The sequence below is a fragment of the Triturus cristatus genome, chromosome 9 (assembly GCF_964204655.1).
Source record: "Triturus cristatus chromosome 9, aTriCri1.1, whole genome shotgun sequence".
Taxonomy (NCBI): Eukaryota; Metazoa; Chordata; class Amphibia; order Caudata; family Salamandridae; genus Triturus; species Triturus cristatus.
In genome coordinates this window covers 265,483,318-265,505,052 of record NC_140592.1, presented here as the reverse complement: position 1 = coordinate 265,505,052, position 21,735 = coordinate 265,483,318, and the positions used below count along the sequence as shown (strand labels likewise).

The following is a 21,735-nucleotide window of genomic DNA, read 5'->3' as shown; positions in this document are numbered from 1 at the left end:
GGTAAAAGGACCCTCCGCATCGCTCAAGGGTAAGGCTGCCTGCGAGCTCCAGTCTTGGGCCTGCACTACCTGATGACTACATGCTTTCAGCTTGTGCAGCAGGGAAGAAGTGGGGCTTTGGGACCTAGGGGAAAAAGAATAAGTCCTCTATTTTGTGCAGTGGGGCACCAGCTATAGGTTTTCCCGACTACTAGGATTGGGACTCAGTGGCGGGTCTCCCCGAGGTGCCAAGGAGATGTGTCCCTACTATATCTTAGAGGCAAGAGGCAGCCAATGGGGCTATATACCTAGTATTCATGGTGCTTGGTGAGGACAGAATGAATGCTGTTGAGGGCGGTAGGAAGAGCAGCGCTGACTTTTTTTGTGGCGGAGAAGAACAGCACATTCTAATGCAGTAGAATGTGCCTTCTGAAGCCCCTGCCTCCCATTTTGGAGCATCTAGGAACTACACCATAACTCTACAAGTAGTTTAACTTTCAAACCAACTTGCTCACCATTGTCCTGAAGATGAACCCCAATAATTGGGTTCGAAACGCCGTCGACCACCCCACAACATGAATTCCTTATAACTTGTAAAAATCAATTATGGAATTCAACTATATTGTTGTCAATACGATGTTTTTTTAACCACTATCACTATTTCACACCACGCTTTTTATTATGTGAGCACTCAAAAAATTAAATTTGTTTAAATAAATACCTGTCATCTTTTTGACCTACATGACCCTTTACGTACTTTGGCTTTTGCTCCCCACGGAATCGACTTCCCTTCTTAAAAAACAAGTGCCCCTTCTTGAGTCACCTTTTCTTTAGAACTTTTAGGCCATACCTGAACCATTGTCCTTAATTATTTATCTCCCCAGGTTCGCATATCGGGGTACCCTTGTCTCCTAAAACCTCATTATAAAGCTTGAAGCACAGTGGAGTGTGACCTACCATTGGTGACCAAGGGGGTCAGGCCAAGCTAAAGTAGTGCAGAGTTCCAATTGGCCTTCTCCATGTGATGCTTCCCCAGAACTGCACTTTGCCAGGAGGCAGCAGGTCTGAGAGAAGCCTAGTGACCAGACCTCTCCAATATAGAGCACAGGGGTTCCTATTTTGAGTTTGGCAGACAGGATACTCTGTCACAAACTTGACTGAGTTCCCGTCTGCAGTATTACAAGTGCAATATAGCCTGTGGCACTTGTAATACTGCATACAGGAATATCCATTGCTTTTTGACAAAAATACTGTAAATAAGTCCCAGAGTGTGTACCCAGCCAGAGATGTGGAAGCACCGCCAGGTGAAACACAGCAGCACCCTCTGTGGAATTGGAGGCCCCAATGGCCTGTACAGCAGAGAGGCATTCCGGAGTCCCTAGAAGACACGATAAAGGCAGGCCAGAGGGATGCACCAGAGGAAAAGTGTTTGAAGGACGGTCCGGGGTCTCCTTTGGGCCTTCTTTTGAGGTTGCAAGTGTAGGGGAACAAAAAGGTGAATGCACTCTGGAAGCATCCCAAACCGGGGTCTATACTGTCTGCACTGAACCAGACAGATCCTTGGGCTCAAAAGACATTTGACTTTAAAGTAGGTGAGGAGTGAAGAGAGGAAAACAAGAGCACAACATGAACCCCAGGGTCATGAGTGAGGGGTAGGAGTAGGCAATTAAGTAACTGGACTAACTCCCCTCTGACCAAGTAGTACAAAAGTACTATAAAGTACCACCACATGATCCCTGGACCAGAAGTCATGCAAGGCCTCAGAGTACACAGTTCCAGAAGAAGGGCATCTTCCAGGGTAGACAAGGGTAGAACAAGTAGAAACCAATAATCTTGGTGGATTTCTATGTTTGGGGTTCGTTTTCAAGAACAACTTTGAGCATGTTTGACAGGCTGAGCCAGTCACATGACCCCCTCCTATTGCTCAATAAAGTCCATATGCACACGCCTGTCACCTGCACTATCTCAATGTGAGATGAAGACAGCGCTACTAAAAATTGCAAGAGGCAGGGTGGTCCCAGTACCACGATAAGTAGACAAGGCAGCAGTTTCCTGCAGTGCAAGTAGCCACTATAACGACACTCAGTACAGAGTACTGCATGAAGCAATTGTGAAGGTGATTCAGAAGTCCAAATAAATCTTTCTTAGAAGGCATGATCAGCAATACTGAAATGGATGAATCTTTGAGGCAGCAACAATGTGGCTGAAGGACGCAAGCCCTTCATTGTGAAATATAAAGCTGTCATCTTGCTTCATCAGGAAAAATCAAAAAGCAAGGGCTGCAATAAGTCCTGGAAGGAACGTAGCAGTTTTTGGACACAGTTCGTATCAGACCTTGTTTGAGAGCCACAGGACAAACTGGGGCTATTGGGCCACAGCCTTGGGGGTCTGGGATCATTTGCTTCTATGTCTCGGGCGTGTCATTTTATCGCTTTGCAAACTGGACTAAGTACAACCTCTTTCAGCACTTGACTAAATAGGATACGTGGCGAGAAGTCACAAGTTTCTCAGGGAGATTAGTTTGGGAGTACACAGGTCATCAGTTAACAATTCACCCTGAAGCGTAATAACATGAAGCACATCCTGGCAAAAGACGAGTACTTTGTTCTACAGTAAGGTACAATATTACACACTATTCAATAATATCATAGATACTCGATATATGGATGAGAGTCCAGTGTGATTCTAGGTAATCGACCATCCCCCTCTACTCTGATGGTCTGGGGTTCACTGAAATAGTCTGTAGGACAGGTGAAGCGTTATTATCCTCTTATAACACACAGTCTGTTTAACCTAATAGCACAAACAGTCTCTTGCTGTCTCTTGTAGCAGCAGAAGGCTAAGGTAGGCCTTCCACTTGCAAGCATGTTCACTGGAGTTGTGCTGGGCCATGGTTTTGACACATGGCAGAACTGCTAAAGCTCGGTGGGCGCGGGTCTCTTGGTGAGTCCTTAAGAGCAGTGTAGGAAAGTGCCCCCTTTTGCATGGTTGCCCCCCACTCTTTGCCTGATGTTGATGCTCTTTTGACTGAGCGTGCCCTGGGTTCATGTCAACCAGGTACCAAGGCCCTGGGTTCTTTCCCTAAAACGGAATTGTTGCACACCCAATTGGCAACTCTCTGGCCACATGAAAGTCCCTTGTAAAAGGTACCATGGGTACCAAGGGCCCTGTGACCAGGGAAGGCCTCTAAGGGCTGTAGCACATATTGTGCCACCCGTAGGAGCCCTGACCCACACACACTGTCATTGCAGGCTGCGTGTCTTGGTGCAGAACAAAGTGAAGATTCGACATGGCACACATCCCTGTGTGCCATGCCTCCAACCCACTGCCTGTGGCATCGGTCAGCCACACCTCTAGCTGGGTGCACTATGCCACTGGTGAGGGTCAGGTCCATGAGCCATGTACCCCTACAGTGTCTAAGCCCATTCTTAGAGATTGCAAGTGCAGTAAAGCCATAAAGAATATATGGTATGGGAGTTTGTCATTATGAACTCCACAGCACCATCATGGCTTTACTGAAAACTGGGAAGTTTGGTATCAAACTTCTCAGCACATTAAATCCACACTGATGCCTGTGTGGGATTTAATGAAAAATGCACTCCGTGGCCATCTTAGCGATGCCTCCTGAAAACCACCTGACTCTACTGTCCTGCCTGACTGGCTACCACCCCGCTCTCGGGGTCCTGAAGCAAAGCACATCCTATGCAGAGGTGTCAAGCTTCCTCCCCCAGGATCGGCAGGGTCCACAAAGGGGAAACTTCAAAGGCTTGCCGCCTTTGTGAGCTGACCCAGCCATTTGCAGCTCCCAGCACATGACCCCTACCGGTTCTGACACCTACTTTGGGCAGGAGAATCGTTGGAAATCCAAGATAGGAGAAGGGGTGTGCCCATCTTTGCCAAAGACACCCCTCAGGCAGGGGAGGCAAGGTGAAGCACAACTCTCAGTCCCCACCATCTTGAAGATGGGGGGGACCAAGCCAACCGGAGTGAGGCTTATGCCCCCCTCCCACTGGAGGGTGGCTTAATAGGGGGTGTACCCACCTCAAGGAAGGTACCCATTGGTCCCAACCTGTACCTACCTGAAATGCAACTAAATTTTGTATTTAGGGGCAACCCGAACCTTGCTTCCTCAGACAAGAAGAAAGAAGAACCGAAGAGCCAGGGAAAAGAGGAGGACACCAACTAACTTGGCCCCAGCCCTACCGGCCTGTCCTGACCTCGACCTGCTCCAGTGGAATCGCGGTGTGTCCTGCAGCCCCCGGAGGGCCTGCCCTGCCTTCCCTAACAAGACTTTGTCTCCCGTGATCACCGGATTTGCTCACCAACAGACTCTTGCTCCGGCCAAGTCCGCGAGGCTGCACCACTCTGGACTCCACGCCCACGGCCTGAGTGGCCCAACACCATGAGGAGGTCTTCCCGGCAATCCTGACCTGGGATCTGGTGATCCCTGACCTACCTCAAGTCTCCCAACGATGCCTGCAGCCCCTATCTAGAGGATCCCCCAGACCGCAGGCGGTAAGGAAAACCGGACGACGGTGGCAGCTAGTCCCGACCCCGCTTGGCGCCATCACTGCAGAGGAAATAATTATCTTGCTGTGTATTTTGTATATGCAATAAGAGGAAACGTTTTTAAAAATCTTCTTTACCTTGTAATTGTAATGGTGAATTTGTTGTAGGGACCTCCTGATGCCAGATATTTAGCATCACACTGTTAAAAATTACATTCACGCACGCACAAAGGGATTAGATGCCGCTCTAAAGTTCAAACAGTGCTTACTCGCCCGGTCCGACCCAGCAGCCAATCACGGGTGCGGAGGGCGGGACAGTGACAGGCCCACACAGGAAGGCGAGCGGTTAGCGCTCTAGCTTCCATTTACTCGAGGGCTATTTAGCCACTCGTCGCCTCTAGCGCGCAGCGTTTGCGCGCAGTGTGGCGCCTATTCCTGCGCCTAAGACGAGCCAAAGACCAGCCCGTCTGCGACTGGACGGGGCCAGGGCCAGAGGGCTATGGAGAAACGTATATACACCACAGAAACCCCGTCCGGTAACCGGAGAACATATACCTCACAGGTATTGATGGAACTGCGTAACCACCTCCCGATAATATGTAATGAAACTAGGGGAATTACTTTAGAAGGCCCGTTTACCTGTCCGATATGTCATACACAATTTCATCTCTTTGGGGAGGAAAGAAACCAATTGAGTGACCCAGCTGGCTTGCACTCTAAAGTGCAAAAAACTGTCCCGATGATTCACACAATGGATAGTTTTCCCCTGGGGAGTAAAAACCTGCTCTGTAATATTTGCTCACTAGCGAAGCATGCCATCCAGGTATGGGATCTCATATCTACTGAGAAACCCGACCTTTGTTTCTTAACAGAAACATGGCTTAAGCCTCACTCAGTCCCAGCCGTTACATTGGGTATTCCGTTGGGATATAAAATAGTCAGGCTAGACCGTCCCAATAAAATAGGAGGGGGAGTGGCGATTGTTCATAAGGAGGAATTGAACATCATTATCCTCGAGGAAATATGTACACCCGAGATGGAATTATTAATTTTTAAAATTAATTCAATACCCAGGGAACAAAGGAAGGGAGCATTGGTATATCGTCCACCAGGCCCGAGTGGGAATTTCTCTGTTGCACTCATAGAGGCCTTAGCACCGTATGTACAAGAAAACCAGGACTTCCTCTTGGTGGGGGATTTTAATGTCCATAGTGAGTCAGAGAAATGTATAGAGGCAAAAACTCTCCTAATGGATCTGGACTCTCTGGGACTTAAAAAGATTAATTATGGGCCCACTCATGAGGCAGGTCATACTTTGGACTTAGTTCTGTCTAACTCATCCTCCATCAAATGCATGACACCTACACAGGTAGAGTGGACAGATCATTTTATTTTAAAATTTCATACTGCCTCCACGTATAAGCCACGAACACAGATCGCCTTGGCTAGTAAGAGGAGACCTTGGCATAAACTTACCATGGAAACCTTTAGAGAGAAGTATAAAACCTCCCTGTCTGAGAATTCTACAGAGGACGTAGTAACTGCTCTTAACAGGTTTGAGGAGACGGTTAGAGTAGTAATTAACGCCATTATCCCGCAGAAAGTATATAAACCTCGCCCGGCACATAGGCAAGAAGTTTGGTTCTCTGAGGATCTAAGATCTTTGAAACAAAAAAACAGAAAACTGGAAAAGTTATGGAGGCAGTCCCAGAGACCTGAAGATAAAGAACAGCATAGAACTTCTCTTAAGATATATCATAAGGCCATCAGAACGGCCCGTAAAAATTATATTGCAGCACAACTAACAGCGGCTGGGAAAGACTAGAGTATTGTATAATATTTTACAAACTTTTACCAAGCCAGTAGCTTGTGAGACTGCAGAGGTTACATCCCAGGATCTTTGTGATGAGATCTCTCTATTTTACATGAAGAAGATAGATGGGATCTATGACAGGATTATGGTTTCAAATACAATTGCTGCAGGAGAAAATAATATCCCTCAGAATATTATACGGCAAGCACAACCTACTCCGTGCCTTACAAGTTTTCCCCCTATTTCCTTAGAAGAGGTAATCTCATTGATTACTCAAATTAAGAGTGGCAGCCCCTTAGACTCCATCCCTGCACGTATTATGCCTATGTTGGCAGATGTCTTAGGACCAGAAATTCAGAACTTGGTCAACATCTCCCTTAGTACAGGGAAGGTTCCCTTAGATTGGAAAAGGGCGTTGGTAAGACCACTGAGGAAAAACACTGCCATCCCCTGGACGGAACTGTCTAATCTAAGACCTATTTCGCTTCTCCCCTTTTTGGGTAAAATAATTGAGAAATTTGTAAATCGGCACCTGTCAAATTACATCGAAATGACAGTTGGCTAGACTCCTCCCAGTCAGGTTTTAGGCCAAGATACAGTACCGAGACCACCTTGTTGTCAGTCGCGGACGATCTACACATGTTTCAGGATAAAGGCTATTCTGTTATCCTGGTTCTGTTGGATCTGTCTGCGGCGTTTGACACAGTGTCACACAACATCATGGCCACCAGGCTAGTTAACATCGGCCTGGAAGACAAGGCTTTAGCCTGGCTGAGGAGTTTCCTAACAGACCGCACCCAAAGGGTCACATTGGGGATATATCGGTCAGAGGAGAGGGGGGTCTCTAAGGGGGTGCCACAGGGCTCCTGTCTGAGCCCAACTCTCTTTAACATCTACGTGGCCCCCCTAGCTGACATCATGAGATCCCATGGTTTTATTCCAGTGTCATATGCGGATGACACCCAACTCCTCTTTCCTTTTAAAATCCTCACTGTTGAGGTTAGGAATGCCTTTGCCCAGGGGATGAAAGCAGTGGCTCACTGGATGGCATCTAACTTCCTGCAATGTAATGTCGCAAAGACAGAAGTGATGCTGTTCGGGGAGGCCAAACTTCCGTGGACTCCCGACTGGTGGCCTCAAGACCTTGGCCCAGTTCCTGAGCCCAGGCAGGTAGTGAAAAATCTAGGGGTCCGACTGGACCAGGAGCTTTCCCTAAAACATCACGGCAATCAAGTGGTGGGCTCTTGTTTCCGCATTATTGGCTTGCTGCGGAAAGTGTTCCCTTTGCTGCCAGACTCTACTAGAAAAACCTTGGTACAGGCTCTAGTACTAAGTCGTTTAGACTATTGTAATGGACTATTATTGGCGGCAAATGAAGGGGTAATTTCTAGACTCCAGGTGGTCCAGAACACGGCTGCTCGCCTTGTCCTAAATCGGCCCCCTCGTACTCCCTCCAAACCTCTTCTTAACAAGCTTCATTGGCTATCTATCAAACAGAGGGTGAAGTTTAAAATCTGTTGTGTTATACACAAATGCTTGCATGGGAGAGGCCCTGTATATTTGTCCAACAAATTCTCCCCCTATGTACCCATGCGCTCTCTGAGATCCAGTGAGCAGGCTCTGTTGTGTGTACCCAGAGTAAAAAAAGCAAGACAGGGAGACAGAGCCCTATCAGTTGCTGGTCCAATTCTATGGAATAGCCTCCCAATATCTTTGAGGCTCTGTGATGATCACCTCCCTTTCAGGAAACAATTAAAAACTTTCCTATTTCAAAATTAACACGATATACTGCTTGGATCCTCTTTTCCTTTTGCATTAGGGCCGACCAAAGGCGCGGAGATTCTCCTTTGGGAGTTGATTCCAGCGCGGTACAAACTCACAAATAAATAAATAAATAAAATAAAAGACACCCTGCACCCCACAGGCTTTGGGTGGCCCAAACGACGGTGTCCCTGCATCCTTCAGCATCCCAAATTACCTCTCCAACCAGTGGTCGCCTTCAGAAGATCATTGTGCCCGAGCCTGCAGTGTTTGTTCTTACTGGAGCTTCCCATTGAAACCAACAGGGCTCCCGACGTCGATCCTGCACCCGGTCGCCCCTCTGCCGCTGTGGGTGCACCTTGTGTGCTGTCTTGGATCCCCCTTTGCCCTGAGCTAAACCCTAGGAGCTTTGCTCCCACATCCAAGTGGCGTGCCTGTGAGCAGCCACCAAACGGAGGCCCCCTTTGGATAACATTGGGCCTCAGCACTCTGCACCCGGCCGCCCTAGTGCTGCTGAGGGTGCTCTTTGAGTGCATCCTTGACCCTGGTTCTAAACCCAGAAACCTAAATCCCACAACCAAGTACTTACCTTTAAACCGATTACATCATTTCCTCTCATAGGATTGCATTGACTGCTTTTCTTTGAAAAAAGTTCCAAGTGTGGAGTTGGAAATTATATGAAAACCTAAGAAACTGTATTTTTACCAAAACTGACTTTCTTACCTTTTATCCAGGAAATGTCCCAGTGTGATATCTAGGCACTCACACTGAGTAGAAAAAATAATCACAAAGTAACTGAAAAGTAATTTCAATTGTTTCTGAACATTTGACCTACCTATAACAAAGCCAACTGCATGCAACTGTAGTATACCAGGAAAGTACTATTTTTCTTACCTGCACCGAGTCTGGCTTGGTTCTAAAAATAAAATACAACAAAGATATTTTTGATACAAACAATTCGTCTGAGTTCATTCTTTGAGTGTGTGACATCATTTCTTGCATGAGTGTGTACAATTAAGGCTTAACACTACCCTCTGATAAAGCCTTACTGCTTTCCCACACTAACACAAATAGAGAGCAAGGTATTATCTACGTTTATCTTTGTAAGCCTTTGGGGAGCCACTGGACTCTGTGCACAGTATACCTTACTTTGGTATAGTATATACAGAGCCAGCTTCCTACTAGCAGTGACTGGCTTCGGATATTGGCCAGCTTCTGGGCTCCAACAGTTCTTTACAGCAGAGGGGCCTTATGTTTTGGCTTATGAGTCACACTGATAGTCACTCTGAGACCTCTCTCCTCGTTGTGGAGATATCACAATCCTCTTCACCAGACACAGGGTCCCAGCAGGGACTTAACAGCTTGAAGGCACTTCATGGGCAAAGGTGGCAAAAGTCCAATCGAGTGCATGGACTTGAGCGTCACATGTCCAGGTGATGTTTCATCCAAGAAATGAGTGCCTTTGATGTGACCGCTTAGTTCTTCAGAGCAGTGCATTACATTCAGTTCTGGCCTAGCCATTCATGCAAGACGGTGGGTATTTTCTGGATTGGATACCACTGCTTTGCAGCCTCCTACTTTGGGGCAGCAGCAAGTACTAGGGCACAGGTTCTGAAGTGCCGTTGTCACAGTTGCCTCTACCTCTGGCACACAGCGGAAGCCACAGAGCAGTGTCGATCCTGGCTTTGGTTAGGCAAGACCGTCTGGCACACTTTAACAACTGCCACAGCTGCGACGACTGGATCAAAAACGGAGACTGCGGTTCCTCACTGGCTTCCAATCTCAAGCACACCAGTCCCACTAGTTTTGTGTCTCTAGTAGACAAACCACCGCATCAGGGTCAATCGCTTCTTGTGAATACCAACAGTCAGCTCCTCCTGCAAGGTTGGCTTGCTCCTTTCCTCTCGCTCAGGCCGGGCTACTTGGGTTCCCAGGACAAGTCAGGCAGTTCTTCCTCCAGGTGCTGTCAGGCAGACACTAGCCCTGATTGGGCATTAGTCCTTTGGAAACTTTGTGGTTTACCACTGAGGTCAAAGAGAACTAGGAAATTGAACAAGAAGTGGGTCAGCAGCACCCACTGTTCTACAAGAATAATAGTGAAAAAGCCACACTCCTGATTCATGTGCGGCATGAAAAACAGGTACGGACCACAGCGTGTTCGTTGAAGTAAAATGCAGTGCTTTATTGCAGAAAATTCTTATCGGCATCCAAAAGTGCAAAGACAAGTGTCCAGCATGACGAGTTTCGACCGCGTTTCCGTGGTCTTGACCACACGAATAATAGTGATTGTAGATTATCTGCCTGTCTTTTAAGATCGATTTTGGTCGGTTCTGTTTTCTTGTGTTCTCCTTAATCTGTCTTTCAGACTCAGCCATTGTCTTGAGGGATGTTGTTCACAGCAACAGGGCACAACGAGGGGTGAGCAGTTTGCACCTGATTTACAACAGCCACACCTGAAAGTGATCGGGATGAGAGACAAAGAGCTACTCACCTTTTCAAAGTCCCTTCACATCCTGACAGCCCACCCTTCATCCCTGCCATCTACCCAATAGCAGTTTCAGTAATACTATTGAGCAGCTCTCTGTATTAGAAAGGACTTAATCAAATCCCTAGGAGTAAGCCTGTCACCTCTTTCTCCACTTCACTTCTCTCCAGTCCCAGGAGTGTCAGCAATACACTTCCACTGACTGGGAAAGCAAAATCACCTCCCTTTTATGCACATGAACAGGCCAGGAGCTTCCAAAATGGAACCCAAATGCCTGTGTCACTCTGGTTTATAGGCACTCATGAAGTGTATACCTCACCTCAGTAATGAGAAATCTCGGTCCTAGGATTCCGCGTTCACCGTTAGCAGCCAAGCTTTGTATGGATGGACCAGTAGGTTCCCCTTCACGAGACACAGGTAAAAATACCTGGTCACACTAGTATCACTCCAGAACATGGTATACTGCCACCACCACGCTGCATTTGTAAACCCATGACGGGGACAGTTGTCTTTCTGTCTCTACTGTGGACTTGCTTGGAGTGTCCCTCCAGGCCCACAAACTCTAATCAAGGGTAGGCCTAGGCCTCTGCGCACAGGCTTGATTAGTGTGAGAATTTGGCCAAAACTTCTAGAACCAGGAATAAGAGATACTTGCAGTCACGTAGTACAGGGGATTCAATTGTACACCATGCAGAGTCATTTCCATCCCAAAAGTAAGGATGGGAATTCTCTGTGAGACACAGAAGTCTTGCAAAGAATGGGTGTAAATTGATCATATTGACAGCTGAATCCTTTAGGAGGCAGAGAGCATCATGAAAAGGAGTTTAAGGATTGTTAGAGTATGGTGTAACATATCGACAACTACAGCTGAGCCACACAACCCCTGTGTAAGGTACTTAGCCCACTAATGGCTCCTGTCACTTGTCTCTCAAACAGCGTGGCTCATGGGCACTGTAGGGGGCAGCTAGCCAATTGTAGGCTGTGGAGAATTAAAGTGGTCTATGAGTAAACCTCATGTGGTTAGGTAGCATTTGTATTCATCATGGCTCCTGTATCACTGAGTCAGTCATTCATCACTGTCATACATTCTACAGCCAAACCAGGAAGAACCCATTGGAGGACTCAAATAGATAGAAGCACTAAGTATTTTAGTAGGAAATGGGCTGACATATTTTGATAGAAGGGATCAGGGATGCAGAGTGCTGGAGAAGCCCGCATTTCCGTGAACTGCAAAGTCCCTGAAGGGTGAAGGCTTCAGAGGCAGCAAAAGTGGAGAAAGGTGGAGAACAAAAAAGGAGTATCAGAGTCAATGTTAATGGGTTAAAAAAAAAAGTCTAAATACGAGCTGTGACCAGTCAAGGTGGCGAAGAAGTTTTAAATCCTCACCCTTAAGATCACCTTGTTGGAGGGAGTGGGAATACTGGGAGGACCGAGAAAGGGACTTTTAAAGCACAAAGTTCTTGGTGGTAAAATTAGATGAAGTAAAACCTGGAGTTCAGAACAAAAAGGTCAGTGAGGGGAATAATTGGAAAAGGACACGATGATTTGATCTCTGTGAGACCACAAGTGGTTGAATTTGAATTTTTAGTAAATACCTAGCTCTGGCATAGATGTAATCACCACGTAAGCAAAGTTCTTCCTTATGGGATTGTCTCTGTTGTTCATAAACATTGAAAAACTGGTCCAAAACATTTACAAGAAAGAAGCCTCTCAACTGCCACATTTTCCTTTTTTTGTGTTGAGATTAACCTTAAAATTGTCACTGCAGAAGGAGTAGTCTTTGACAGACTTTTAAAATGTAAATCATCAGGAGGAGAATCAGTGTATCCTTATTGAGAAGAAATAAGCGCCTTGACACCTTCGGGTTTAGTGCGCTCTACATATACTATCTTATCTTTATCTTATTTTAAATAAACTGCATGCTGACTCAAGTGCCTAGGGTAACCTCACTGCCCCCTATGGCACAGATCAGGCAGCTGGCTGGTGTCGGAAACACATTAGTGAAGGTGCAATGCCAAACCCGAACCTAGGAAATGTACTAGTTCTGAAAATAGGGGAGGCCAAACAAATAATGATATAGGAGTGCCTTGTATCTGTCCCCTGGGGACCTTTTACACAAACAGAAAAGGGTTGTAAGTTTATTTACCACACTAGGCACAAACCAATTTAACACACATAACAATGGTACAGGTAATTTAGATGTAAGTACTTACTGAACTACTGAGATGGGGATGGCTGATGGCAGAATCCAGCAGTCTGGGTGTATCCAGAGAATATATTCTTCCAGAGAGTAAGAAGCACCCGGATTGTACGTACTAGTGAAAAAGGAGACCAATGGGGAGCCAAGAAGGTAAAATAAGAAAATAGGTGGGCCTAGAGCGCTGGGTGCAAATTGACAAGAAATTGCTCAATACACAATCCACAGTGCTGGCAGGTGTATTGCTGTTAAATGCAGGGCTTCTGATGCTATCTCATTCAGCCTTGACCCAGAAAAAGATAACTGGTATTTTGGACTGCATGTGAGCGCTTGTCACTATGAGACTGATACAGAGTTTCTGCGCCACAAATCAGAAAACACTGCCCATTGTTGCCACGGAGTTGCCACTTGCCAGGACGGCAACTTGATCCCAAGATTAGTGAACTATACTGTTTTTGGGTGACATCTAGGAGACATTTTGTGGAAAGTGTTGTTTTGATAAGATATAACAGACATTACACATATTTTGCATTTGACTCACTACCATATTTAAACTTGAAATGCATAATCAGTCAATAAAAAATATTTGACAAATGGGCCTAAACTAAATGTTTGTGAAAAAATGGAGATCTCTCTTTTAATTAAAGTACTTTTCAGATTCTCCTTTAAACATCAAATAAATTAGAACATGTTGAACATCATCAATTTGCTCTTATAACTTTTCAACACACATTTAGGGATGTGGGTGCATATTATAATGATAGTATGATAAGACAATCTGGAATGTAACCTAATGTTTTCTAGTATCCTTCAGTATATTTTTATGTATAGATAAATATTTGCCAATGTTAGCGGAACACTTAGAGATGTTCTTGATGTAAATTAATGGGATAGCTGCTGATATCGAATTGGTCTAAATGTAACGCGCTCTGACACCCAACTCAAGGTCTGGTTCACGCCATAGAAAACACTGAATAAATAAAATAAATAAATAATGTGATTCGACCAAAATTATAGTTGACTATCCTTCAAAGGTTCCCCTAGAAGCACATGGAATTTTAGATCTTTGGAGGGGAAGCTGTGTTCTTCTTCAGACTTGCAGATCACAAACACATAATTAGCTTACATTGAGTAACGTGATACCATTTCTTATAGCAGCCTATGCCCATACTCTCGGCTGTAGTGATATGATCTAATCCATAACATTGATGTGCATCCATATGTCATCTCTTCTCTCCAAGAAATTTGTGCATGATGTAAGCTTGGCCTATCTCCGGTTTTTTTCGGTGGGTGAGGAAGGTAGCCCATGAGATCTTTCAGTTTAACCACAGTAGCCCTGTCAGAGTGAACCAAGCACTCCCAGTCATCTGTTTCTGTCTGATCTATGTTTGTTAAGCATCTAGTCACCTGTTTGAGGCAAGGGCCGGAGCTGTGTCTAACTAGCTAATATAGCAAACACAAGGAGATGATGGACGGAGCACTGAAACTTTTCAGATACTCACCCCCAGTCAAAGATCTGGGTTAAATCCATCATTGTTCTTTAGCTCACTTCGCCACCCCAGTTCAAACACAGCTATATGCAAATAAGTCTTGACCCTGTGCCTCATGGGAACAGTACAGTCCGAACTGCCAAGCCATGTCTACCCAGAACCGGAAACAAGCATCCTGGGAACGGTTTCGGGCTAACAGCCCTCATCAGCCAGGCTAGCTTGAATCCAGTGCAAAGCGTGCAAGGGACCCACGTCTGGGCATACCCTGCCAACTTAGGGCGAACAAAGCAAACACAAGGAGATGATGGACGGAGCGCTGAAACTTTTCTGACACTCACCCCCAGTCACAGATCTGGGTTGAATCCATCATCGTTGTTTAGCTCACTTCGCCACCGTAGTTCAGACACAGCTATATGCAAATCAGTCTTGACCCTGTGCCTCATGGGAACAGTCCAGCCCGAACTGCCAAGCCATGTCTTCCCTGGACCGGAAACAAGCATCCTGGGACCGGTTTCTCCTCCAATTTACACCCGTATTTAGTGCTAGTTTCTAAGAGCAAAATGGACCCTCACATCCAAAATTGCAAAAACAGCAGAAACGTGTTATTGAGGTCGGATTTTTGCTCCAAAATTACCGTTAATTACACAAGTGGGCGTTGTCTGCATCAAAGATTAATACAGAATTACAGAAAATACTCCAGTGTAATTAAAATGACTCCCAGGCCTAATAAAAAGATACAAATATTTATATTCTGTTTCTTTTAGTCTACAAAATATCAAGGCAATGATTTTGCCAAACGTCTCCTTTACTGTTGGCCTTGGGTGTCTGAAACGTCCAATTAAATCTATTGTAAATAATGTACAGTCAGGCATTGAAATTACCACTTGATTAAGAGCACCATCCACTTCCGTCGGCTTCAAAATTAGCACTTTTGTTTGCCGTTTAATCTTCTCCGGTTCGTCCCAGGGAATTACCTCTTTGAGTTATGTAGTCCTTGATGTATTTTTGTTCTGTTGTACGATTCAGGTGTTACAAGCGTAAGGATTAATGCAGATTAGAACTGTTTGTAAGAAAAATAAACAGACTAGAGAAGCAGACAAACACACCAGGAAATGCGCTGGTCATAAAATCAGAGAACAAGAAACGATTCTCGGGCGTTAGGCGGTGTGGTGACAGAATGTAAACGACACGTAATTTAGCTTGATCTCGCTCGACTCGGAATTTGATAAGCAAATTTAAGTCAAGTTACAGTGTCCTTTAATTAGCTTATGGCACAGTACTCTGTGACCTTCAGGTGTATTGTCTCCAACAGACAGCAAAGATTCACTTGGCTACCCATGTGATAACCTCTGGGTAATTTATCCAGGCAAATTTAAGTGTATATTATTGCAGCGCTTACTGACCATTGTGTACCATCACTGTGGCTATGAATAGCTGTTTTCGCACATTTACACACTTCCATGCATGAAAACTCTTAACCATCCCATCATCTTGGAAGGGTGCACACTCCCAGGTAAGATATTTAGGGTAAACGTACTTGCGATTCCAAAACTAATGATTTCTGGAGTGAAGGCTTGCCATGCTGTCCTTTTATGGCTCATGATACACTATTGTCGAGATTAAAAATATTACACAGGGTGTGGTTTCATATTTGAGTTTGTACAGCAGTTTATTCCCCGTGCTCTTAGTATCAGTCCCATAAATCGACTGATGACTTATTTGCACAGCACAGAGAACCTGGGAGAAAGTGGCACTTCTTGGCTTTTATTTAATCTTTGATTCGTATTCTGTATGTTAACTATGCCTTGGAAGTAAAACACTTGTTTTTAAAAAAAAGAAAAGTTGCCAGTTGGCCAGGCTGTCACTTTTCACTAGATGGGGTAAAAAAATGTAAGAAATGAAATTAAATTACATGTAGAACATACTCGGAAAAGAGAATAGAAAAGAAAATAACCATTTTACCAGTAGTTTGAAAGAAAATATATTAAAAAAAGCACGAGTCATAAAATGTGAAATAAGAATGTACATAAGCAAATGAATTATGAGATGCAAGAATAAGTGTCACAGAGACGGTCATACATCTTTGTGGACAAATGTGTCCACTGCATTGATGATATGTGCTGCTTGAATTTACAGGTTTGAACTGCAGCTAATTTACCTAGTCCCTCTTCCTTCCGTTGTTAATAAACTGATAACCCATTGAGTTCAGTAGTATTGGCAGCAGTTGTCTGCTCCTAGAGATTTTTCAGTTTGTATAGCATGCCATACATGTTTAAAATGTTTTTTATTCTGATGGATACTTCTAACTGCATGTTCCTCACCATTAGAATGTTCTAAAGTTCCGGACTAGACCCAAAGAATTCTTGCAGCAAAGCTCCCACCCACCACTAGGTGGTGCCATAAGGCTCTGCAGAGACTCCATACTGCCCCGGAAGTGACGAACAGGGTTGCATATAAGCGCCACCCCTGTGTACTGATATCTATTCTTTCTTTTTCCACATCCTTCGGAGCAGAGCCAAAACTCTGCTCCCAACTTTGTTGGTCTTCCAGTGATTTGAAAAACATTTCCAGTGTGCTGCAGAACAATGTCCCCACTGATGACACGGTTGCCGTGCAGGGATTGCAGAAAGCAGATGTTTGTCATGAACCTTCAAAACTAATGCCTCTGCTGCTTTGGCTAAGGTGATGACACTAAGGCGTGCGACAAGTGTGCCCTAATGCACCCTAAGGTGATTTGGGAATGGGAACTAATCTCTGTTTCTGTACATAAGAAGAGGTTACAATGGAAGCACAGGTGCAGTTCCCGTTCCAGTTCCTGGTCCCAGTCTCGAGGCCATTCCTGGAAAAAGTGTGATTCCCACTCAAGGTCTTCTGGTAATTCAAAGGCAACTTGTAAGCCTAAGCATAAGAAGGCTAATTGGGACTTGACAACCTCTCCACACTCGAAGTCCAGCAAGAAAGTGCAAGGTTTTCATAATAAAGATTGCACTCGATAAAGATTGCACTCCTTGATGTCTCCTGAATGTGAACTGATGCTGCAAGTAGTCCCGGTGACCCCTGTGTTTCCCATGCTGTCGTCAATCCCGTAGCAAGTAGCTACCTTTAAAGAGGCCAGACTGCACAGTTTTGGCTTTCTCTGGTGCACCTTTGGGCTCCACATAGCTGCAGGGGTCTCCAACTAGTCTGCCCCCATCTGATGATTATTCTTAGACTTGAAAAATGCCAGTGCATACACACGTCCTTAAACAGAGATAATCTCTCTATTTAGGCCACCAATAGAGGAAACTGCTTTGTTTCCAGTGGTGGTTTGAAGGGCAACAGGAAAGCTTCGTTTGAGCCACTATTGCCATTTAATGATGCCTTAACAGCTGCCCTTCTGGCTGCATGGACCAAGGCATGTTCATGCCCTCCTATCAGTCGACCTGTGGCTAGGTAACATAGGCCAGTTCCCTGTTACCCAGTCTTCCTTACCAGCATCCTATACCATAGTGCCTGATTTCAAGCTTCAATAAATAAGGTTAATCTGAATTCATTTCCCATCAATCCTCCAATTAGAGATTCTAGGAGACTTGATGCTTTCAGAAAGAATGTATTCTTCAGCTAGTCTGGCCTTACTTGGGCAGGGATTCCCATTCTGCAGCCTCTTCAAATTGATCATGTTGAAATATACCTACGTTATACAGGCAATCACACTTTAGATGTTTCTAACTTCCATTCTTAGCACTTTGACTCAGGCTTATCCCAACACATCCTTTCCGTTTCATGCACAAAATGCAGTAAAAGGTAAACAAATAAATGGAGATGGTGTATAAGATGGCGTCGTGAAAGGTGTTCAGTCCTCCATTACCGTACATCTTTGTCTGTCTAAGGCTGCATAAGTAGTAGGCAGTGCAGAATGGTGCTAGTTTATACAGCTCATCCGATGTGCTGTACGATCGATCGCTTTGAAGACACTGATTATGTGGGTTTAAAGCCTCTAAATATTTATTTTTTCCTCAGGCATGCCGAAAGAGACACAGAGACGCCAGAAGAAAAGTTAAAGAGCAGCCGTGAGCTCTGCATTTCTGTACTGACTCCCAAATGAAGTGGAGGAGGAGTTGCCATATCACCAAGTGCCTCTCCTGAACCTCAAGAACTCGCTCAAGAAGAGAAGAGTGCCAATATTCCATCAAATTTAAGGAATCAAATTAGCGTGCATGTCTAGGAAACCTTTTATTTATCAGTGGAATGTCTGCTTTTAACAGTGATCTGTTTACTTATATCAGTGATCTGTTTTTTACATGTCTGCAAATGTCTGATGTGCTCCTTCCTATGGAAGGAATTCCTGTTCTAAGAACATGAAAGTGTGGCCCTGTTGGTTAATGTTGACTATGAGCATTACTGCATGCCATGGTAGTGCCCTCACCGAGCTTCAAGCCCACAATAAAGTTCAAGGATACTGGAGGTGACGGTCTTGTGTTTTACAGGTCAAGTCTACAATCAGAAACTGTCACATATTGACTGCAATTTTAATGTTGATGTTCAGAATTGAATTCACAAATCTAAAGGCACATTCCTTTTTGCAAGTTTCATGGTATGGTGTTAGCATTTGTTTAGCGTTTTTCTGTGATTTGTTTAGCTTCAAAGCTGGAGGCACATTTTTCATAGTTTTGACACTCACGTCAAAGTATCATTGCATGTGATGGCTCTGCTGAGTGATGTGTTGAGAGAATTCCTAATTGGGTTAGCGGAATAACCACTTCTCTGTTATAGGATTTTTCACACAGTCATATGCTTGGATCTGTCAGGCTTTGATCTAACACTGTGTGGAATATCCAGTAGAAGCAATGTTTTTTCCATCCTTCACCGTCCCCATCAGTGACCACATATACTAGAACATGAAATCTAATGGTAAAAGAGAGGCTACGATAGAAAACAGGCACAGGACTCCGCTGTCTCCCTCGTCGCTTCTTGGATCAAAGAAGGCCACAGGTTTTAATTTTCCTATACAATACAAAGAGACACCTTAAGTAACGTGTCACTGGAACACTGATCATAACTGTGTGACATACATTTCTTGCTAGATTTATATATCTTCCTAAGATAGAATAACTGGATCAGTCACATAATATCGAGGACACAAATATTGTGTCAAAAATCGTCAACACAAATATCGTTTTTATATACTTATAAAGGTGAGTACAAAAGTATTGAGTTAAAAATATCGTTTACACTAATATTGTTAAAAATAAGCCCAAAATATTGTTTTTCAATAAATACACAATTTAAAATAGTAATACTTAAACATTTTAATATATAACTATAATATGTATATAACATGCATTTAAGTGACATTTAATGTTAAAAATATATACTTATGTAAACCTCCATAAAACGTGTTTGTATCTACAGAGCTATAACAAACTACTAATATTAAATGTATATATTTTACATTATATTAAATGTTTAATTTTTTTAATTTACTAATATAAAAAGCACATACATTTATATCACAAATATCATATATGAGACTCTCCGGACAAGGTACAGATGCTGTCAGAAATCCATTTATTCCATCTTCACATTACGTGTTTCGGCTGCCCCGCAGCCTTGAATAACATGCAAGGTTCACACCAATCAAGTGCAATATAAAACTAGTGAAATAAATATCAATGATGGCCTATCCGAACCGGCCACATATCGGCCATCTTGTAACATGTTATAACAGAGGTTAAACATATTCTATAATGCAGAGATTCATACGTCAGTTAGACCCCTTATGTCATACTTTACAAATCTGCATGTAATCAATCAAATGGTGAGGCCTAAGCGGGAGAAGTGGTCTGATAGATGGCAAGTGCCCCAACAGTTGACTTGCTCATATGGTAAGTATAGCAAGTGTATGCTGCAAAACAAAGCCTGAATAGACTCCAGGGAAGCAGAGAATCCATCTGTGTATAAGGGGGAAGACCATCTCGTAAATAGGGAGGTAAACCCTGAAGCCCATGTTAGAAATGATGCAATGTCAGAGGGGAAATCAAACTCTTGTGAGTAAGTGTCCATCTTATTGTACCGATGGAAAACTACAACATTTCTAAGAGTCCAGAAAATAATTAAGTAATCCAAGTGAAAAAATTATGTCATAATTCTTATCTGGACATGCATCATCCAGTCGTGTCTTCGAAGAAAAGGATAGCGAACCTGTGCAGGTGTTACCGCCGGAGCAGATTAGGTTCCTTCCTTTCCTTCTGTAACCAAAACAAATTAAAAAACAAATCCAAGTTAAAATCACATTGTAACATGCGAGGCACCAAGTATACATGTCATATATAGAATCAAAACCTCCCTAGAAGGCATCATGGAATGAGGAAATGCATACAGTAAGGTGGGGGCTGAGGGAGTGGTGGCGTGTGGAGGAATGGTGGGGTTGTGGGGGTAAGGTGTGAAGGGTGTAAAAGGGAGTAGGGAGAAAGAGAGGCAGAGGGGTGGTTGGTGGGGGCGGGGGGTTTAGTCTTCCCGTAAGTGAACTAGCTCTTCGTCGAGGTTCACTTACTGGAAGAAGTCTTGGTTTGAAGGTCAATAATGTATTTGGATTCTTTCTTTCTCAGCTTGAGAACCCTGTCACCACCTCTGGTTGTGGTCGCTATTTGCTCAATGGCAAAATAGAAAACAGAAAACTGTGTGAGAAGTGTTTGTTTTGAAAATGGCGAGCTACAGGGTAGGGAGGGTCCTTGTTGGTAATCACACTCATGTGTTCCAATACTCTTTTCTTGCCATCTGTGTGGTGCTGCCAATGTACCTCAGTTTGCAGGGACACTCTAAGACATATATCACATGTCGTGCTGCAGTTCAGGAATTGTGTAATGGGTTTCAAAATGTTGTTGTTGCCTGTAGTGAATTCCTTATGCATGTAACTGTTTCTGCAGGATTTACAGTGACCAAATGGGAACAAATCCTGAAGATTGTGTTCCTTTCCTGCTTTGGGCATTAGTGATGTCACTGTGGGCGAGTATATTCCTCATAATCCTTCCTCTGCTGTATGTGATCCTGGGTCTTTCCTGTACTGAGTGGCCTATGGTGGGATCACTCATAAGTCTATCCCAATTCTTGACCAAAATTCTCTTGATGTCATTAGAGTTGTCTTTGTAAGTTAGGATGATTCTGGTGCTTTCCTCACTATCATCATCATCCTTGTTGGTATTAGAGTTGAATAGTGTCTTGCTCCTACTGATTTCACTTCTATTTTGTTGATGGCCTTATTGCTCCGCCGACGCATGCATCACTTTCCCGGGGTCCACGTTTCCAGAAGAAGCGCTTCTGTTTAGGATATATATATATATATATATATATATATATATATATCTCATACCATAAACGACTCCTTCCGGACTTGAGTGGACCCGTGGAGAGTGGCGCGCACGCCGGCGGAGATAACCGGCTGTTTAAATCCACAATAATCACTTTTTCAATCCGCGCGCTCTCAGGAATCAAAGACCCAACACCAGTGTAAGTAACTGCTGTTT

At 44.2% G+C, this 21,735-nt stretch overlaps 1 protein-coding gene across 2 annotated transcripts in view; it reads left to right on the top strand.

The window, feature by feature from the left end:
* Positions 1-18,676, top strand: part of NOL8 (nucleolar protein 8) — a 361,614-nt gene extending 342,938 nt beyond the window's left edge. For both annotated transcript variants that reach the window (XM_085624883.1, XM_085624882.1), the window contains one exon: positions 18,233-18,676. In XM_085624883.1, coding sequence (XP_085481009.1) covers positions 18,233-18,286 — 54 coding nt within the window. In that variant the 3' untranslated portion in view covers positions 18,287-18,676. The remainder of the gene's footprint in view (positions 1-18,232) is intronic.
* Positions 18,677-21,735: the final 3,059 nt, after the last annotated feature.